General features: G+C 44.2%; 1 protein-coding gene across 2 annotated transcripts in view; it reads right to left on the reverse strand.

The window, feature by feature from the left end:
- The window catches only part of ATXN10 (ataxin 10), a 149,502-nt gene extending 133,903 nt beyond the window's left edge, over positions 1-15,599 (reverse strand). For both annotated transcript variants that reach the window (XM_024737576.1, XM_024737577.1), the window contains exon 1: positions 15,269-15,599. In XM_024737576.1, coding sequence (XP_024593344.1) covers positions 15,269-15,384 — 116 coding nt within the window. In that variant the 5' untranslated portion in view covers positions 15,385-15,599. The remainder of the gene's footprint in view (positions 1-15,268) is intronic.
- Between the last annotated feature and the right edge of the window lie 764 nt (positions 15,600-16,363).

Consider the following 16,363-nt stretch of genomic DNA (forward strand, 5'->3'; position numbering starts at 1 on the left):
GAGAAGAGCTTGGATGGCAGGCAAAGGCATCACAGGACGGCAGGGGGCTTGGTGGAAGCATCCAGTGACTCAGGGGTAAGACACAGGCTCTGTAGGCCACTGAAAGAACTTCCTCTCCTGATGTGAACCCAGGGAGGGTTCTGAGCAGAGGAGTGACATCACCTGACTTTCACTTTGAAAGGATCCCTCTGGCTATTCTGTAAAGAACTGATCATAGCAGGAGAAAGAGACGACAACAGGAGATCAGTCAGGACACTATTCTTGGAAAAGAGTGGCAGAGGCAGACATAATAAGCACGGGTCAGATTCTGAATATATTCTGAAGATGGAGCCAGTAAGACTTGAGGGTAAATTATTATGAGGGGTAGCTGAGAAGGGGGAGTCAAGGATGGCTCCAAGCTTTGGCCTGAGCAATAAATGGACAGATGTATCTGCTGTGTACTGAGTTGGAGGAGACTGCTGTAAAGATACATGGAGGAGGGGGGAATTGGGAGTTCAGATGGAGATTTGCTGAATTTGAGGTACTTATTAGAAATACAAGCGGAAATGTGGAGTAGGCAGACGAACATACAAGTCTGGAGATCAGGAGAAAAGTCCAGCTAAAGAAAACTGTTAGAGTTACCATCAAATGTAAAGTAGTAAAACCCCAAGGCTGAATGCAATTGCCAGGAGAGTACAGGTAGGTGGGGAGAAGAGGTCTGAGGACTGAGCTCTGGACCTCAGAGAGAAAAGCCAACAAGAGAGGAGAATCCGAAGGGGGTGGTGTTCTAGAAGCCAAACGAAGAAGGTGTTTCAAGGAGAAAGAAGTGATGAACTACATCACCTGCAGCTGATAAGGATTTATCCAGTAAGATTTAAGATTTTAAGATTTATCTTAAATCCAGTAAAATAAGGATTTAAGATGAAGACCAATGGACTTGGCAATGTGGAATGGGTTCAAGAGAAAAGAGAAATTGTGGTAGGTGAATATAAAAAACTCTTTAGAGAAGCTTTATCATAAATGGCAGCAGAGAAAAATCAGGGAAATGGGGGAGAGATTTTTCTCAGGATGGGAAAAATTACAGCAGATCTATAAACTGTTGAGAACAATCTAACAGAAAAGGTAAAACTGATGATTTAAGAAACGGGCGGGGGGGGAAGAGAATTGTTGGAGCAAGGTACGCAAAAGGGAGCGGAATTTAGTGCAGACCTTTGAAGCAAGACAGTTCACCGACAGTCACAGAGGGAAGGCAAATCATGGGGACGAATACAAGTAGGGGGTAGGGAGGGCAGTGGGAGTTCCTGGAAATTACCTTCTGGTTGCCCCTATTTTTTCAGAAAAATAGGAAACTGAGAAGGAGGATGAGGGAGAGGCAACCGAGCAGTAGGGAGAGCAAAAGGCATGAACCAGTTGGCTAGGAAAGCAGGAGAATGAAATGGACTAGGGAAGTAGAAGGACTGCCTGCCAGGTAGAACTAAATGCCTTCCCAAGGTCAGTGATCATCCATTCACAGAAAGACCAATCAGTATGGTTGTAAGTTTTCCTTCATCCTCGTTCAGTTGTTTGGGTGCAGACACAAAGGAAACAGCAAGTTGGATTTAACTAGAGCTGAAGTTTTACCAGGAAAGTATGACAAGGTTAGAAGAGGCAAGGGAACTGAGAATGTATACAAGGAAATGCTTTATTACTGATCCTTAGATCTAAACTGGATTTAAGAAGGGAAATGTGAACATAAGGAACAAAAGGGACAGTGAGTAGGAAGGAGTAGGACCAACAGACTGTGGGTCCTGGTGGGGTTCAAGACTTGTTGGAATAGGGGACCCAGAGAGACAGGGTACAACAGGCAGCCAGAGTGGGACTCTTGCAGTTAAGATTGTGGAGGGAACGCAACCATGGTTAATCATAAGGCCTGGGTAGCACATGGCAATGTGTGGTTAGATGGGAGGAAGGAGGTGTCCGAGTTCACTGAAGGAGAGAAAGTCAAGAAATAAAAGGCCAGGGTAATGAAAGGATAATCTATGTAAAAACTAAAATAACCAAGATTTAAGACAGGAGAAGTAATGCCGAGTTAACAGTGAACTACAGCTAAATTCTTTAAGGAACGGCATAGAGGGACCCACAGATCTTTTAATAGCAGAAGAGATTATCCATGAGGTATACTCTGATGGCATGAGACGAAAAGTTGGAGGGGTTTTGGAGGAAGAAGTTCTGAAAGCAGCAATGACAATCACCTTCACACCTACACACCTTCAAGTCAAGCAGTACACTGGATATAGGAGAAAACAGCCGACTTTGAGGACATTCTGGGAAAGGTCTGTCCTTAGAAGTCAGCCGTATTTCACCTAGATCAAGAAGATGAAAGGAGTGTTCAGAGAGGTTGAGGACATAGGGAATTTTGCACACGGGAAGGGTTTTAAAAGCTGAGGAGTCAGAAAAGGATCCATACAAAGGGTTGAGGGAGTCAGAGAGTAACAGAAAACCTAGGAGTTTCCCATATTAATTAGAAAATCAGCTTGTGAATGTCTAGAGAAAACCCCATTGAGATTTTATTTTGAATGGCATTGAAACCACAGGTCAACTTGGGGAGAACTGACGTCTCTACGTTATTGCAGTTTCCTATCATGTAATGGTATGACCATTTATGTTTTCTTTAATGTCTTTTGATCAAGTTTTGTAACATTCTCAATGAGGATGATAGCCACTAACACTTAAACTGTGCTTATTCCGTGCCCGGCACTTTAACTAAGCACTATATATAAAATCTCCACGGCTACCGTGAGCATATCCCTAGCTTACAAATCGTCCTCTTACCTCTAATGTGACTTCTCTGGGCTTGTGGCCGTCAGAGAGGCTGACTCAGCCTAGAGTGAGCCCCAGGGTTCCTTAGTCTTTGAATAAGTGTCCTTGCCCACGGTCCAGTGACCACACCCTCGGGTCCAGGGACCACTACAAAAGACTGGAAGAACGAAAGAGCTGAGAAACTCTCCTCTGGGGCATGGTTGGTCACAATTCTAACCTTATTTATTTTGATTTGCTGGCTCAAACTTCTTCCTGTCTACTTTGTCCATTTAAGATAATTGGATGTGCGGGGTGGCTCACACTGACCACATCGGTATTTTGAAGCTGAGTCAGAACACCTTACCAAGTAGTTCTGTGTGGTATTCTAGCTCATGGCACAGGTAAAAATAAAGGAAACTGTCACCACACTCTACGAAGTTCTTTTTATAGTGTAGTGTAATTGATGTTCTCTCTCAACACAGCTGATCTGAATCATGGTTGAGTCAAGACAGCATATGGCGTCCTCTGCTAAGCTGACAAGTGGTGTGGGTTTCTTTTTTTGGGGGGGGGAGTTGTTTCGTTTCTTTTTCTTTATTTATTTTTTTTTAATAATGACCTTCCTCTCCAACTCCTTATTTTTATTTAATTATTTATTTTTGGCTGTGTTGGGTCTTCGTTGCTGCAGGCGGGCTTCTCATTGCGGTGGCTTCTCTTGTTGGGAGCACGGGCTCTAGGCACACGAGCTTCAGTCGTTGCGGCACACGGGCTCAGTAGTTGTGGCTCACGGGCTCTAGAGCACAGGCTCAGTAGTGGTGGCGCACGGGCTTAGGTGCTCCGCAGCACATGGGATCTTCCCGGACCAGGGCTCAAACCTGTGTCCCCTGCATTGGCAGGTGGACTCTTAACTGCTGCACCACCAAGGAAGCCTGTTTTGTTTCATTTTTTGTTTTTGTTTTTGGTGCAGCCGAAGACTCTTGTTGGTCAGAGGCTCAGTAGTGTTTGGGGGAAGCTATGTGAATGTGTGTACATGCAGATGATAGGTTAATTTTGAGTTCTGCACTATGCTGACCTCTGAAGTGCTCAATATTCCCTTTCCTTATGAAAGTTAGTCAACATACTGATGCGAGCAATGAGGAACACCAAAACATTTTCTACCTCTTGAAATCATCACCATCTGTCATTATTTGATAATTTTTTATACCTCTTACTAGCGTCTTTCCTCTGTGCTCTCACTTTATATCTAATGACCCCAGAAAATTAAATAATCTAAGGAAATAATAAAAATACAGCCAAGTGCTCATTATGTGCTAGTAGGTACTGAAAATACAGAGGTAAGTAAGAATAACCCTGCTCTCAGATTGTTCTCATTCTAGTGGGACTGGTAGGTGATTAAGTGATCATAATACTATAGTGAAGTTCTCTGAAAGAGGTAAGGGGAACATAGGACAGAAGCACATAGGTCAAAAAGGCTTTCAGGAGGGGTTGAAATGGTCATTAAAACCTGAGGGAAAATTAGGAGTGTGTGTATGAGGAAAGGAATGAAGTTACAAGTTTAATATTACAGCATTTGAGCTCTTCCCCCTTTAGTGGTTTGAAGTGAGCTAGAAATACACTGTACCAAGTAGAGGTGCCTCACTAAACACAGAGCATGGCACACAGCATATGTGAGGTAATTAAATAGGTAAATAACTAACACGGTAAATCGAATTAATAACTTTCAAGCAATCAGAGCAGTCATTATTGACTGGCTGTCAGTGCTAAGAAGTGACTTTCTTCATTACAGCCATTGGCTCTTCACTGTTTATTCAGTTCAGCATATATTAAGCACTCACAATGGGCCGGGCACTATGCAATAAGATACCATAAAGAAGACAGACCCTGCCCACAGCAAAGTCACAACCAAGTCAGGGGAAACACATATAAACGTCTATTGCATTATGAAATGAAAGTGCAGTGAGAAAGGAGTTCACACTTTAAACATCTCCCCTCCATTCCAGACACAGTAATCATATGTTTATTTCTAAAAATTATAAATATAGAGCCCAACTTTAAAACAAGGTGGATATCTCCACACAGCAGAAACTGACTGGAAACACTTGGCTATAATCAGGTCTAAAGCCAGAGTGGGACATGTCCAGAGCGGCCTAAGGCCGTCGGCAATTCAACTCGGGCAGGATGAAGAGAACCAAAAGCCGCCTACACCTCGTGGTGATCAGAGTCACTATGTAAAAGTCAGTGTTAGGACAGGACTCCCCTGCATCTGAAGAGAGAGAAAAAGAGCTGGACTCGGTGCAGCCCTACGTATGGGTTACCTGCAAAGCTGTGTGCCTCCAACGTCAGGACAAAGTCAAGACGGCTTCAGAGATGGAACCCGGTCCAAGATGCTGGCTAGCTTAGTGACCAGACACACGACATCCCAATATCACTATGACACAAATCACCAATAGCAGGAGAACCTGATCTTAGGCTGGGGTCACTGGGGAAACAGGTGGAAGAAAACGCAACATCATTACACAGGGAGCCCAGAAAGGGAGAAAATGTAACAAATTTCTCAAGGTGAGCCAGCAAACTAAAAGTTCAAAGAGAAAATCTAACCCTAAGAAAAACTGGCCCCTTTCCTCAACACTCCCAATGACAAACCTGCAGAATTTGTGCTTCCCAACCCCGCAACTCTAGACCGTGCTGGGCTAAGCCCTGGGGCCAAGACAAAGAACGTCTCCATCAGAGAGCACAGAAGTGGATCTAGTGTATCTTAAACTAGATCCACAGAATGATCACTTTAAGATTCTCAAGCCGGTGAACCAGCAGGCAAAGAAGAGTGACTACACTGGCAGGAGAAACCCACCCTGATTTTCAAGAAGAGTTGCTACTACAAGCTGGGCACCAGGAGGAGTAATCTGGAACTCAGGGGTTCATTGGCTGTCTCTTGGTACTTCCATGTCCAGGGATAGCCACAAACAGGCAGCTGCAGCAAGCACAGACTGACAGGAGACAGGCAACCAAGGGCTCAGCCCCCTCGGCATCACAGCCCGGCTACATACAGTGCTGGGGGAAAGTCAGGGAAGTCTAGACTGGAAGCAGGAGCAGGGAGATGACTATCCAGTTATGGCGTCAGGACAGTCTTCAGCACTGGGGACTGAACTTACTGCACTAACACTCCTGTCCAGGTCTTTCCTTTTAGATTCCAAACAGCTATAGCCTCCAAGAGCCCGTGACCGAGTGAACAGTACCAGGCAAGAGGAGGTCTCAGAAGAAGAGCACGCCGTAACAGATCTTCATGGTGTCCCTCACCGCACAGCCTTGGGCCATCCAGATAACAACCCCAGGGGCAATTCTCAACCAGTGCGCAACAGGTTATAGATAAATCACCCAGCCCTGTGCACAGATAATTTGGAGGTGCACCCCTCACGGATACCCAGTGGGGTTGAGCTCCAGCTGCCTACAACGTAATTACCACTCAATACGGCATCCCTACGTTGGTTGTTCCCCCTTCCACACCTAGCTTCCCCCGTGCCACACTCCTGACTGCTGGGGGTCACCTATGATTAAATTACTTCACCCAAGTCCCTACCTCAAATTCTGCTTTGGGGAAAAAAAAAATCCAAAGGCTCAGGTATACAAGGAGACATGTATAAAGATGGTCTCTGCAGTACTGTTTGAATTACCAAAAATTCAGGACAAATCCAATACCCATCAGTAAGAAAAAAGGTAGGTAAATTATGATGTAAGCTTATGGAGGGACACTACTGCAGTGAAATTAATGATCTAGCTCTATGTATAAAAACTGGTAGCACTCGAAAACAGAGCAAAAATTAAAGATGCAGACTGCAGAGTGTACAGCATAAAACATACAGTATAACACGTACAAGGGAGCGGGGAATGAGACTGGAAAGTGAAACAAGAGCCCTACCCAGCACTCTCACCTCCGGACATCCACGCCCTTCTGTGTGACCCTTAGAACACGCAATAGTAAAGGTATGTCCTTTCCAAGATGATAAAGGCACCCCATCTCCCATCTTGAGCGGGCTCTCTTGGATGGTTCGCTTTCGAACAAGCCGGCTGCCGAGGCACGAGCAGCCCTGGGGAGGGGTCCACGTGGTGAGGAACTGGAGCTTTCTGCCCAGAGCCACTCGTGTGAGCGTGGAACCCCGACCTCCCACCCCAGTAAGGCCTTCGGGAGACCAAAGACCTGGCCCACGGCTTGACTGCAGCCTCGCGCAAGACCCCAAGCCAGATCCACCCAGCTAAGCAGCTCCCAGATTCCGGACCCTAATAAACTGTGTGAAACAATAAATGTCTGTGGCTTCAAGCTGCTAACTTGTGGGGTTATTTGTTCTAATACCAAGGACATTAACAATATCAGTAATGTTTTGGATTTTGAGAGAACAAAATTTTACCATTTGTTGATTTTGCAAGTGAAATACATGGGTACTTGTTATATTATCTGTTATGTCATCCTCCAAAAAGGCATTAACATTATTATATATTTGTGGGTTTTGACTTGACAAGAGTTTAAAAATAAGCAAACAAACCAACAAAAACACTAGAGTGAAAGTTAACGGAAAGCTTCAATTTCCTTTTTCCTTAGAGTACACAAGTATGGCTTTCTAAAATGTCAGCTCCTAAAGCACAGTCACTCCATGCAAAATCATCTCAATTCCTCGCTCATGTCATAATGTGAGTTACTGGCAAGTACTCACTTTTTTATTGGAAATTCTATAACTTTTTAAAATTATTTAATATCGCTAAAATACCATTCTACCAAGGAATTAAGATTTTGTAAGAAATTACTGCCTACATCTTTTGGATCTGAAAAACCAATTTTCTTCCACTGACTTGAGTTATTAAATCTATTCCTTATTCTAAAGTTCCAGAGGCAGTTCCAAAGCCTATAAAAACAAGAACCTGATCATGGAATTGAGATGAAATTAAAAATTTTACAAGCACTATTTTAAAGTATGAAAAAATTTCAAGAATTACCACACTTTTCATTTCTTTTCACTCCTCATTCTGACTAGAGCCTGCAATAATAATAGTGGTGTTTGCTGGCATCAACTACATGCCAGGCACCATTCCAGACTCGACATCCAGCACCCCCTAATACCCACATCAACCCTACAAGGTAGGCATTATTATAATACCCGTTCTACCAGGGTAGAACTGAGGCTCAGAGAAGTTAAAAATATTTGCAGTTCATGCAGCTAGTATGTTGCAGTACTTAGATTGGAAACTAGACCTACGCCTTACAAAAGCCTTTTTCCCCTGAAACCCAGAGTCCAAAAAGATATCAATATTTCATACTGACACATTTCAACAAGGAGAGGAAGAAGCTCCCCGAACTCAAATTGTTTAAAACACAAAACAATTTCAGTCACTCTGCAAAACAGCCCCTGCATTATTCACAGGTCACAAAGAGCCGAGGCAAATCCCACTCCTACCCGAGGAAGGAGATCTCAGGTTCCACAGCAGCAGGATGACATCACACTATGGCTACCCCTGCAATGCAAGATTCCAAAAGCACCCTCACACTGCGATCTTCAGTGGGCACTGAGCTGAAATGTCCAGCCACGTTACTTCCCTTATCTTTCCAGGATTACTTCCATTTCTTCCTACATTTGGTTTCAAGCATTTCATGCAGTCACACATCAGTCACTTCAGCTCATCCCAGGCTCCGGAAACAGAGAGAGCACTGTGTGGCATAGATGAAAAAGTCAAACAAAGCCCGACTCACTCTAACTGTATGAAGAACATTAGATAAACCTTCCGTTTCTTAGAGCAAATTTTACAATTCACAAGCATTGTTTCACCACAAAGTCTGAGGTTCAGCTCGAGTAAGTTCTTCTGGGGGCGGCAAGGAGAAGGACAATAATTTTACACACAGAAAACTGAGATATAACTTACAGTGAATTACACAGATCATTAGTGTTTAACGAGTTGTGTCAAATCCAGGCAACCAATACCCATCTAGTCTATCTAGACAGACACATTTCCTTTACTCCAGAAAATTCCCTCATGCTCCTTCCCAGTCAACCCCCAACCTCCTTTGACAACCACTGTTCATGCCTGTATTGCCAATTAGTGATACAGACAAGATTAGCTTTGCCAATTGCAGAACTTCACAGAATCATACAGTATGTACTGTCTGTCTAGCTTCTTGCATTCAGTATGTTTTGAGATTCGTCCATGCTGCTGTGTACACTGGTGGTTCATTCATTCCAATTACCGGGCAGTTTTAGCCATTCTCCCATTGACGGACATTCGAGTTGGTTCCATCCAGTATTTGGCTATTACCAATAAAGCTGCCATAAACATTCTTTTACAAGCCTTTTGTGAACGTATGTTCTAGAGTAAATACCTAGGGTCATAGGCAAGTGTACGTTTAACTTTATAAAAAACTGCCAAAATGTTTCCCAAAGCGGTTGCACCATTTACACTCCCACCAGCAATGTACGAGAGTTCCAGGTGCTCCACAACCTTGCCAAAATTTGGTGCTGTCAGTCATTCTAATCCTAGCAATTCTAATGAGTATGCAGAGGTATCTCATTATGGTTTTACTTGTTTATAACAGCTTTTTTGAGATATAATTAACAAAGCATACAATTCACTCATTTAAACTATATAATTCGATGGATTTTGGTATATTACATTATTAACTTTTTTCATTGTGGTAAAACAAACATGTAACATAAAATTTGCCATTTTGACCATCTTTAAGTGTAGAATTCAGTGGCTTTAATTATATTCATAAAGTTGTACAACCATCACCACTAATTCCAAAACTTTTCTAAGACCCCAAACTAACTCTGTAACCTTTAAACAATAACTCCCCCCACCAACGCCTGGTCATCTCTAATCTCCTTTCTGTCTCTATGAATTTGCCAATTCTAAGTACTTCCTAGAGGTGGAATCTTACAATATTTGTCCTTTTATGCCTGGCTTCTTTCACTTAGCATGTTTTCAAGGTTCACCCACATTATAGCATGTATCAGGACTTTATTGCTTTTTACGGCTAAATAATATTCCACTGTAGGTACATACCACATTTTCTTTATCCATTCATCTGCTGATGGACACTTAGGTTGTTCCCATCTCTTGGCTATTGTGAATAATACCTCAATGAACACTGGCATGCAAGTATCTGTTTGAGTCCCTGCTTTCAACTCTTGAGTACGTACATACCTAAGAGTGGAACTGCTGGGTCATATTCTGTGTTTAGCTTTTTGAGGTGCCACCAAACTGTTTTCCACAGTAGCTGAACCATTTCACATTCCCACCAGCAATATACAAGGGTTCCAAATTCTCCACATCCTCACCAACACTTACTTTCCATTGTTTGGTAACAGCCATCGTAAGAAGCATAGAGTGGTGTCCCACTGTTTTAATATGCATTTTCTTGATGATTAATGATGTTGAGTACTTTATCACGTGTTTGCTGGCCATTTATATAATCTTCCTTTGTAAAGCACAGATTTTTATGACCAATTTTTAATTGGATTGTCTTTTTATCATTGAGTTGCAGGAGCACTTTTATATATTCCAAAGCAAGTTCTTTGTCAGATATATGTATTGCAAATATTTTCAGTCTATGGCTTGCCTTTTTCATTTTCTTAAAGGTGTCTTTTGATGAGCAGAAGTTTTTTTAATTTTGACAAAGTCTAGCTTGATAATCAGTTTTTTATTGCAAGGTTAATGTTATCTGTGTCCTGGATAAGAAATGTCTGCCTACACACAATATCACAAAGATATTCTCCCATCTTCTAAACATTTTATAGTTTTAGCTTTTATGTTTAGGTCTACAATCCATGTTGAAATATTTTTTGTGAATGGTCCAAGGTATGGGTCAAAGTTCACTTTATTCCAATTAGATATCAAGTTGTTCTACCACCACCATTTGTTGAAATAATTTTTAGATTGACTTTGGTTTCGAGTTTGCAAATATTTTGGAAATGGGCTCAACACGCCTTACACAACATTCAGCATTCAATAAAAGATAGGACCAAATGACTAAACACAAGACAGAAAATGACAACAGATAGTTATCAGGCACATTCTCTAAAAAAAACTATAATTAATACGCTTAAGAAGGTAAATGACAAAATGAATTTCAACAGAGTAAAATCCATTTAAAAAAACAAACTGAAATTCTGCAATAACTCAAAACTACAATACCTGAAACTAGGAACACAATAGATGACAGCAGATTAGACATAGCAGAAAAGAGGAATAGAGAACTAGAAGGCAAATTAGCAGAAAAATTTCAAATAACCAAAGCTCAGAGAGAATGGGAAATACATAAAGGAGGCTTTGAGAGATATAAAATACAGTGAAAGGTTTAACATATGTGTAATTACAGTCCTTGAAGGAAAGGAAAGAACAGGAGAGAAGCAGTATTTGAAGAAACACTGGCTGACAATTTCCTAAACTGTTCCAAGACACCCAATTCAAGCAGCATTATCCAAACAGAATAATTACAAAAAAGCCAACCATCTCTGTCCTCATAGGCCTTCATTCTGGAAGGAGACAGAGAACAAATAAGAAACTACTATTAATAATTACATAGTAAATATGTTAGAATCTAATACGTTCTTTCTTTAAAAAAGGGAAAATAGTTTATAAGGTAAAGGGGTCCCAAAGTATGGAGGGAAATGTCTGCACTATTATATAGGATATACAAGGCCACGAAGGAAGTAATCAGAAAAATAATTTTGACTAAACATAGGTTAACAAGAAAAAAGCAGCCACACTGAGAGAAGCTTAAAAAAATTATCTACATGAACATGGAAGAAAAAAGACTATGCTCGCGCCATGAGTAATCACTTACACAAAGAGCAGCAATTTGTTAAGCACCTACAATTATCAGACTGGATGCTAGATGCCAGGGATACAGGGAATGTGATACACTTTATTCAAGAAGCTTATCGGATGGAAGAGCAATGAGTTATCAGTTTAAGCATGAGAAGAATTTACAGAAAGCAGTATCCAAATGTTACACTGTTTCATGAATACTCAAGAACCAGAACATAATCTTCCCTACAGAAAAAAACAGAGTAGCATTACTCAACAGAGCTTACTGCGGTGATGGAACAATTCTGTATCTGCACGGTCCAATAAGGTTAACCACCAGCCACCCGTGACTGCCTACCGAGTACTTCAAATGTGGCTGGTACAAGGAATGGAATTATTAATTTCACTTATTGCTAATTAATTTAAAGAGCCACATGTCACGAGTGGCTGCACAGACAGTGGAGGTATAGAGTATGACAACCAATCTCACTTGGTTCTACACTTTAATAGAGGGGTGTGCATACATCATAAAGATAAATGATGAAGAAATACATCATAAGCGTAACTAAAGGGCTGGAAAATAAAACCTCCAGAAAAAGGCTGAAAACAGAATTCTTAATGCATTTACATCTTACTCTGTTCCAGAAAGAATCTAGCATGACTTGTAAAGACTCGGAGCACAGCCGAGAAAAATCACTTGTTAATGTTAAAAATGCAGACGCGTACATTAAAAAGATATAAAACAAATTTAAAACAACTAATAAAAAGAACCACCTTCCACAAGGAAGAAATAACTGAACAGCCTCTTGGTACTGATATTTTATGACCATAAGCAATTTTTTTTTTTACAGATTTTAGACACTATTCAAGGAGTGGGTTATAGAACATGGATTTAATCCAGAGGACGAAAATTTTAGCTTGGTATACTGATGATCTATATACCAATATATATAACAAATTACCCCCAAGCTGAGCAGTTCAAAACAAACCCATTTATGGTCTCACACAGGTCAGAGTCTCTCGTGAGCTTGCACACATGGCTGTGGGCTTGACTGGGACTGAGAGGATCCACTTCCGGGATGGTCATCACATGGCTGCTGGCAGGAGGCCTCAGTTCCTCACCACACAGATCTCTCTACTTGGACGCTTGAGCGTCCTCACAACATGGCAGCTGGCTTTGTCAGAGTGAGTGATCCAAGAGAGAAAGCAAAGGGGAAGCTGCACGGACTTTTGTGTCTCAGAAGTCACACACTGTCATTTCTCCCATGTCTATCATTTACAAATAAGTCACTAAGTTCTGCCCACACTCAAGGGGAGAGGAATTCTTTTGTTCCATCAGTCACTTTCTTACTTTCCTCAGTATGTTTTTGTTTTGGCCGGTGTTTTTCTATGTGCTACTCTGAGGCCTCATTTTGCTTCACTTTACATCCCATCCAACTCCTAACACCTTGGTCCATCCTCCTTCTGGGTCCATTGACATTGGATGGATCCTCTCAGAGCAGCTGGACTCTGGAAACCCCCCGAGTTTCTGTGAGGGTGATTTGCCCAAAGACACACAAAGAAGTAGTGGCAGAATCAGGACTAGAAGCCGGATCTCACAAACTCTCATCAAGGGCTCTCTGCCCCACCACACAACTATATGCCTCCCTATCCCAAGACCTGCACATCAGTTCACCTTTCCTGGTCTTCAAACTCCACCTGGAATTTGGACAAACTTCCTGCCAGCCCCAGGAAAAACTCAAATCAAATATGGGACACATCTTTACTTCCTCATTCTTCCCCAACAATCCAACTGGTCCCTGAGTCTTGTCTATTCAATCCTGTAAATATTTTTCAATATTTATCCTACCCACCCCATAGATAACATCCTAAATTCAGGCACTCTTCTCTTTCACGTGGGCTTCCGCATCTTCTTAAAAGTCCCCTGCCTCTCCCCTCACCCTAATGTATCCCCAACAGTGGCAGTCAGAGATCTTTCTAATATACAGATCTTGCCATGCCATGCCCTTGAAAGAACCTTCAATGGTTCCCCTCACAAGGGACAGAGTCAAGAAAGGTCTTGTAAACTGGCTCGGGGTCTCAGATTTTATCCTCCAGGTTACAGTGTCCTGATGTTTGACCATCTCCTCTGTACCATACACCTTACCTATGTTATCTCATTTATCTCCGAAACTGTGCAAAATCAGCACACAGTCCCTTTGCACACACTGTTCTTTCTAATTAGCCCTCTCATCTGTAAGCCACGAAGGCAAAGTAATCTAAAACCTTTCCTGGCCCACCAATCTACCCATGAGGTCCGCAGTTCCCCCTGCCACTACCTCTTCTTGTCTAGACCCCCCATTACAATCTGTTTACACAGCAATGACTCCAACATGCTTGAAAAAAGGGGGGTATCACATTCATCTCTGCCCCTTCAGCCTCTAGAAAAGAACCTGTTTCAGAGTAGGTGCTTAATAAAGGTAGATGACTGATTACTGACTAAAAGGAGGGTCCTCATGGTATAGATGTGCCCAAGCAGTAACTCATTCAACACATCTCCCAGAGTGTCATATCAATTAACACATCTCCCCCAAATCCCAAGGAGCAGTGCCCTGGGCTCTTAGCACTCTTCCAATTGCTCAACACTTCTTATTGTGATTTAAAGCAGTAGAAGTGCTCAGATCAAAAGGACCTCTAGGACTTCTATGCTCCCTCTACTCTTTGCTAACTGCTGGTTCCCCAGAACAGGACTTTCCAGGAGAAGACTTTTTATTTTTCAACGTCATCACCTAGCACAAAACCTGGCACATGGGGGACCATCCATAAACGCGTTAAAGGATAGTATCAGCTAGCATTTACTTAGTACTATGTGTCAGGTATGTGCTAAGAATTTAACATGCATTATCTCATTTAATCCTGACAAACAATGTCCCCAGAAAGGTACTGTCCAACATTATTCCTATTAAACAGACGTGGAAACTGAGGCCCAGAAAAGACTAGAACCAAATCAAACAGGCACTGAGGGCATCACATACTTTATATTTTCACATGCTTTATTTCATTTATTCCTCTGTACAATTCAGAAATGAAGTCACGTATAATATTCCCATTTTTAGGCAAGAAATCTTAAGGCTTGGAAAAACTGCATAATAACGCACGCACAGCTTGTAGGGCCGGGAACCAAATCCAGGTCTGTCAGACTCCTGGGCACCTTTGACAATGGCCATCTGGCCCTTCAATGGCAGAGTAAGGATTGAAGCGGCCTCTCCACAAAGCGCGGCCACCACTGGGGATGCAAAGCCTGAGCTGACAGGCCGAATGGAGTGACGCCACCTCCCACCTTACACATCTGTAACGTGTCTCTCCCCCACCAGCACGTATGCTGACTCCGGCGTCCTGTGGGTCTGTTCCCATTACAGGAGCGCCATCAACGCGACTCAACTAACCTAACAGGCAGCAAGCGGCCAAAGCCTCACTTGGCTCGGTCCCCCTTCCTGCACCCCGGCTTCACACCTGTACTGACGGGCGGGGAGCTGGTGTCAGCCCCCCGGGGCACCTCGGGGACCGGGCGCGGGAGGACGCGGGCCTGGCATCGGCGGCCCGGGGCCCCTCGGGCGCATCGCGGAGGCCGCCACCCCGCGGACGTCCCGGGAGGAGGGGGCGGCCCGCTCCCCAGAGGCCGCGCCCCCGCCCCGCTCCCGCAGCCCCACCGGGCCGCCCCCGACGCTCGCGCCGCCCGGACCGTTACCGATTCCGCTGCTCTTTGAAGAGCGCCGTCAGCGCGCGGAGAGCCTCCAGGTCCTGGATGGGCGCCGGCACCATGACGCCGGACAGCCTGCCGGGCGGCGGCCTGGGCGCCGCCATCTTGCCGCTCGCAGCTCGGGCCGAGTTGGCGACGACGAGGAGCAGCAGGAGGAGGAGCAGGAGGGAAGGCAGAAGGGGGAGGAGCGCGCCCCGCAGCCTCCTGACGCCGCCGCCGCCGCCGACTCTGCGCCGCTGTAGCCCGTGGCCGGGCTGGGAGAGCGCGAGAGCACGCGCCCCGGCTCGCCTCGGGCTGAAAGACGCAACGGCTCGGCTAGGGGAGGGGGCGCGGGCGGAAGTCCCGCCTGTAGGGAGGGGGCGCCGGCCGGAAGTTCGGCCTGTGGGGAGGGGGCGCGGGCGGAAGTTGTGTTTGAGGGGGCGGGGAAGTCAGGAGGGTGGAGGATCCCAGAGAAGTCTGCATGGGGCACTGGGACAGGGGCACCCTGAGGGGGGAGGTGCGGGCAGAGGGGGTCTCCCCGGGAGGGGTATGAGGAAGGGTGGGGAGTCCTGCAGAAGCTCCCCCGGCGGAAAAGGCTGAAGACCTGGATCCTGCGGTTGGGTGGGTTGATCAGTGCCCACACCGACCCACCCGGAACTGGAGCAGTCTGTCTCCAGCTTGCAAGTCTCAGACCCTGGAAGCTCACTTCCCAATTCGTACTGATCATTTACTGACGATAACAGTTCATTTACCAGGCCTGCTTGGGATGAGAATACGTTGTTCCAGCTCATCGAGGGCTTTATATACAATTAGATGTCAAGGAGCTAAATTCTACATAGGTAGGGTAAGAATTGTGTTTTTCTAAGGGAAATGATTATATTTTATAGGAATCAGACAAGGCTTCTCTGGGGTGTTGGTAACTCATATGTTTTCTTTCCACCACGCTTTATCATATCATGTATATGTCCTTTCAACAGGCATTGTTGCCAAGCCCCATGCTAGGTGCTGGACAAACGGTGGTCCCTCGGTATCTGTGTGGGATTGGCCCGGGATCTCCCATGGACACCAAAATCCGTGGATGCTCAAGTCCCATAGTTGGCCCTC

The sequence above is a fragment of the Neophocaena asiaeorientalis genome, unplaced genomic scaffold (genome assembly GCF_003031525.2).
Source record: "Neophocaena asiaeorientalis asiaeorientalis breed wild unplaced genomic scaffold, Neophocaena_asiaeorientalis_V1.1 scaffold242, whole genome shotgun sequence".
NCBI lineage: Eukaryota > Metazoa > Chordata > Mammalia > Artiodactyla > Phocoenidae > Neophocaena > Neophocaena asiaeorientalis.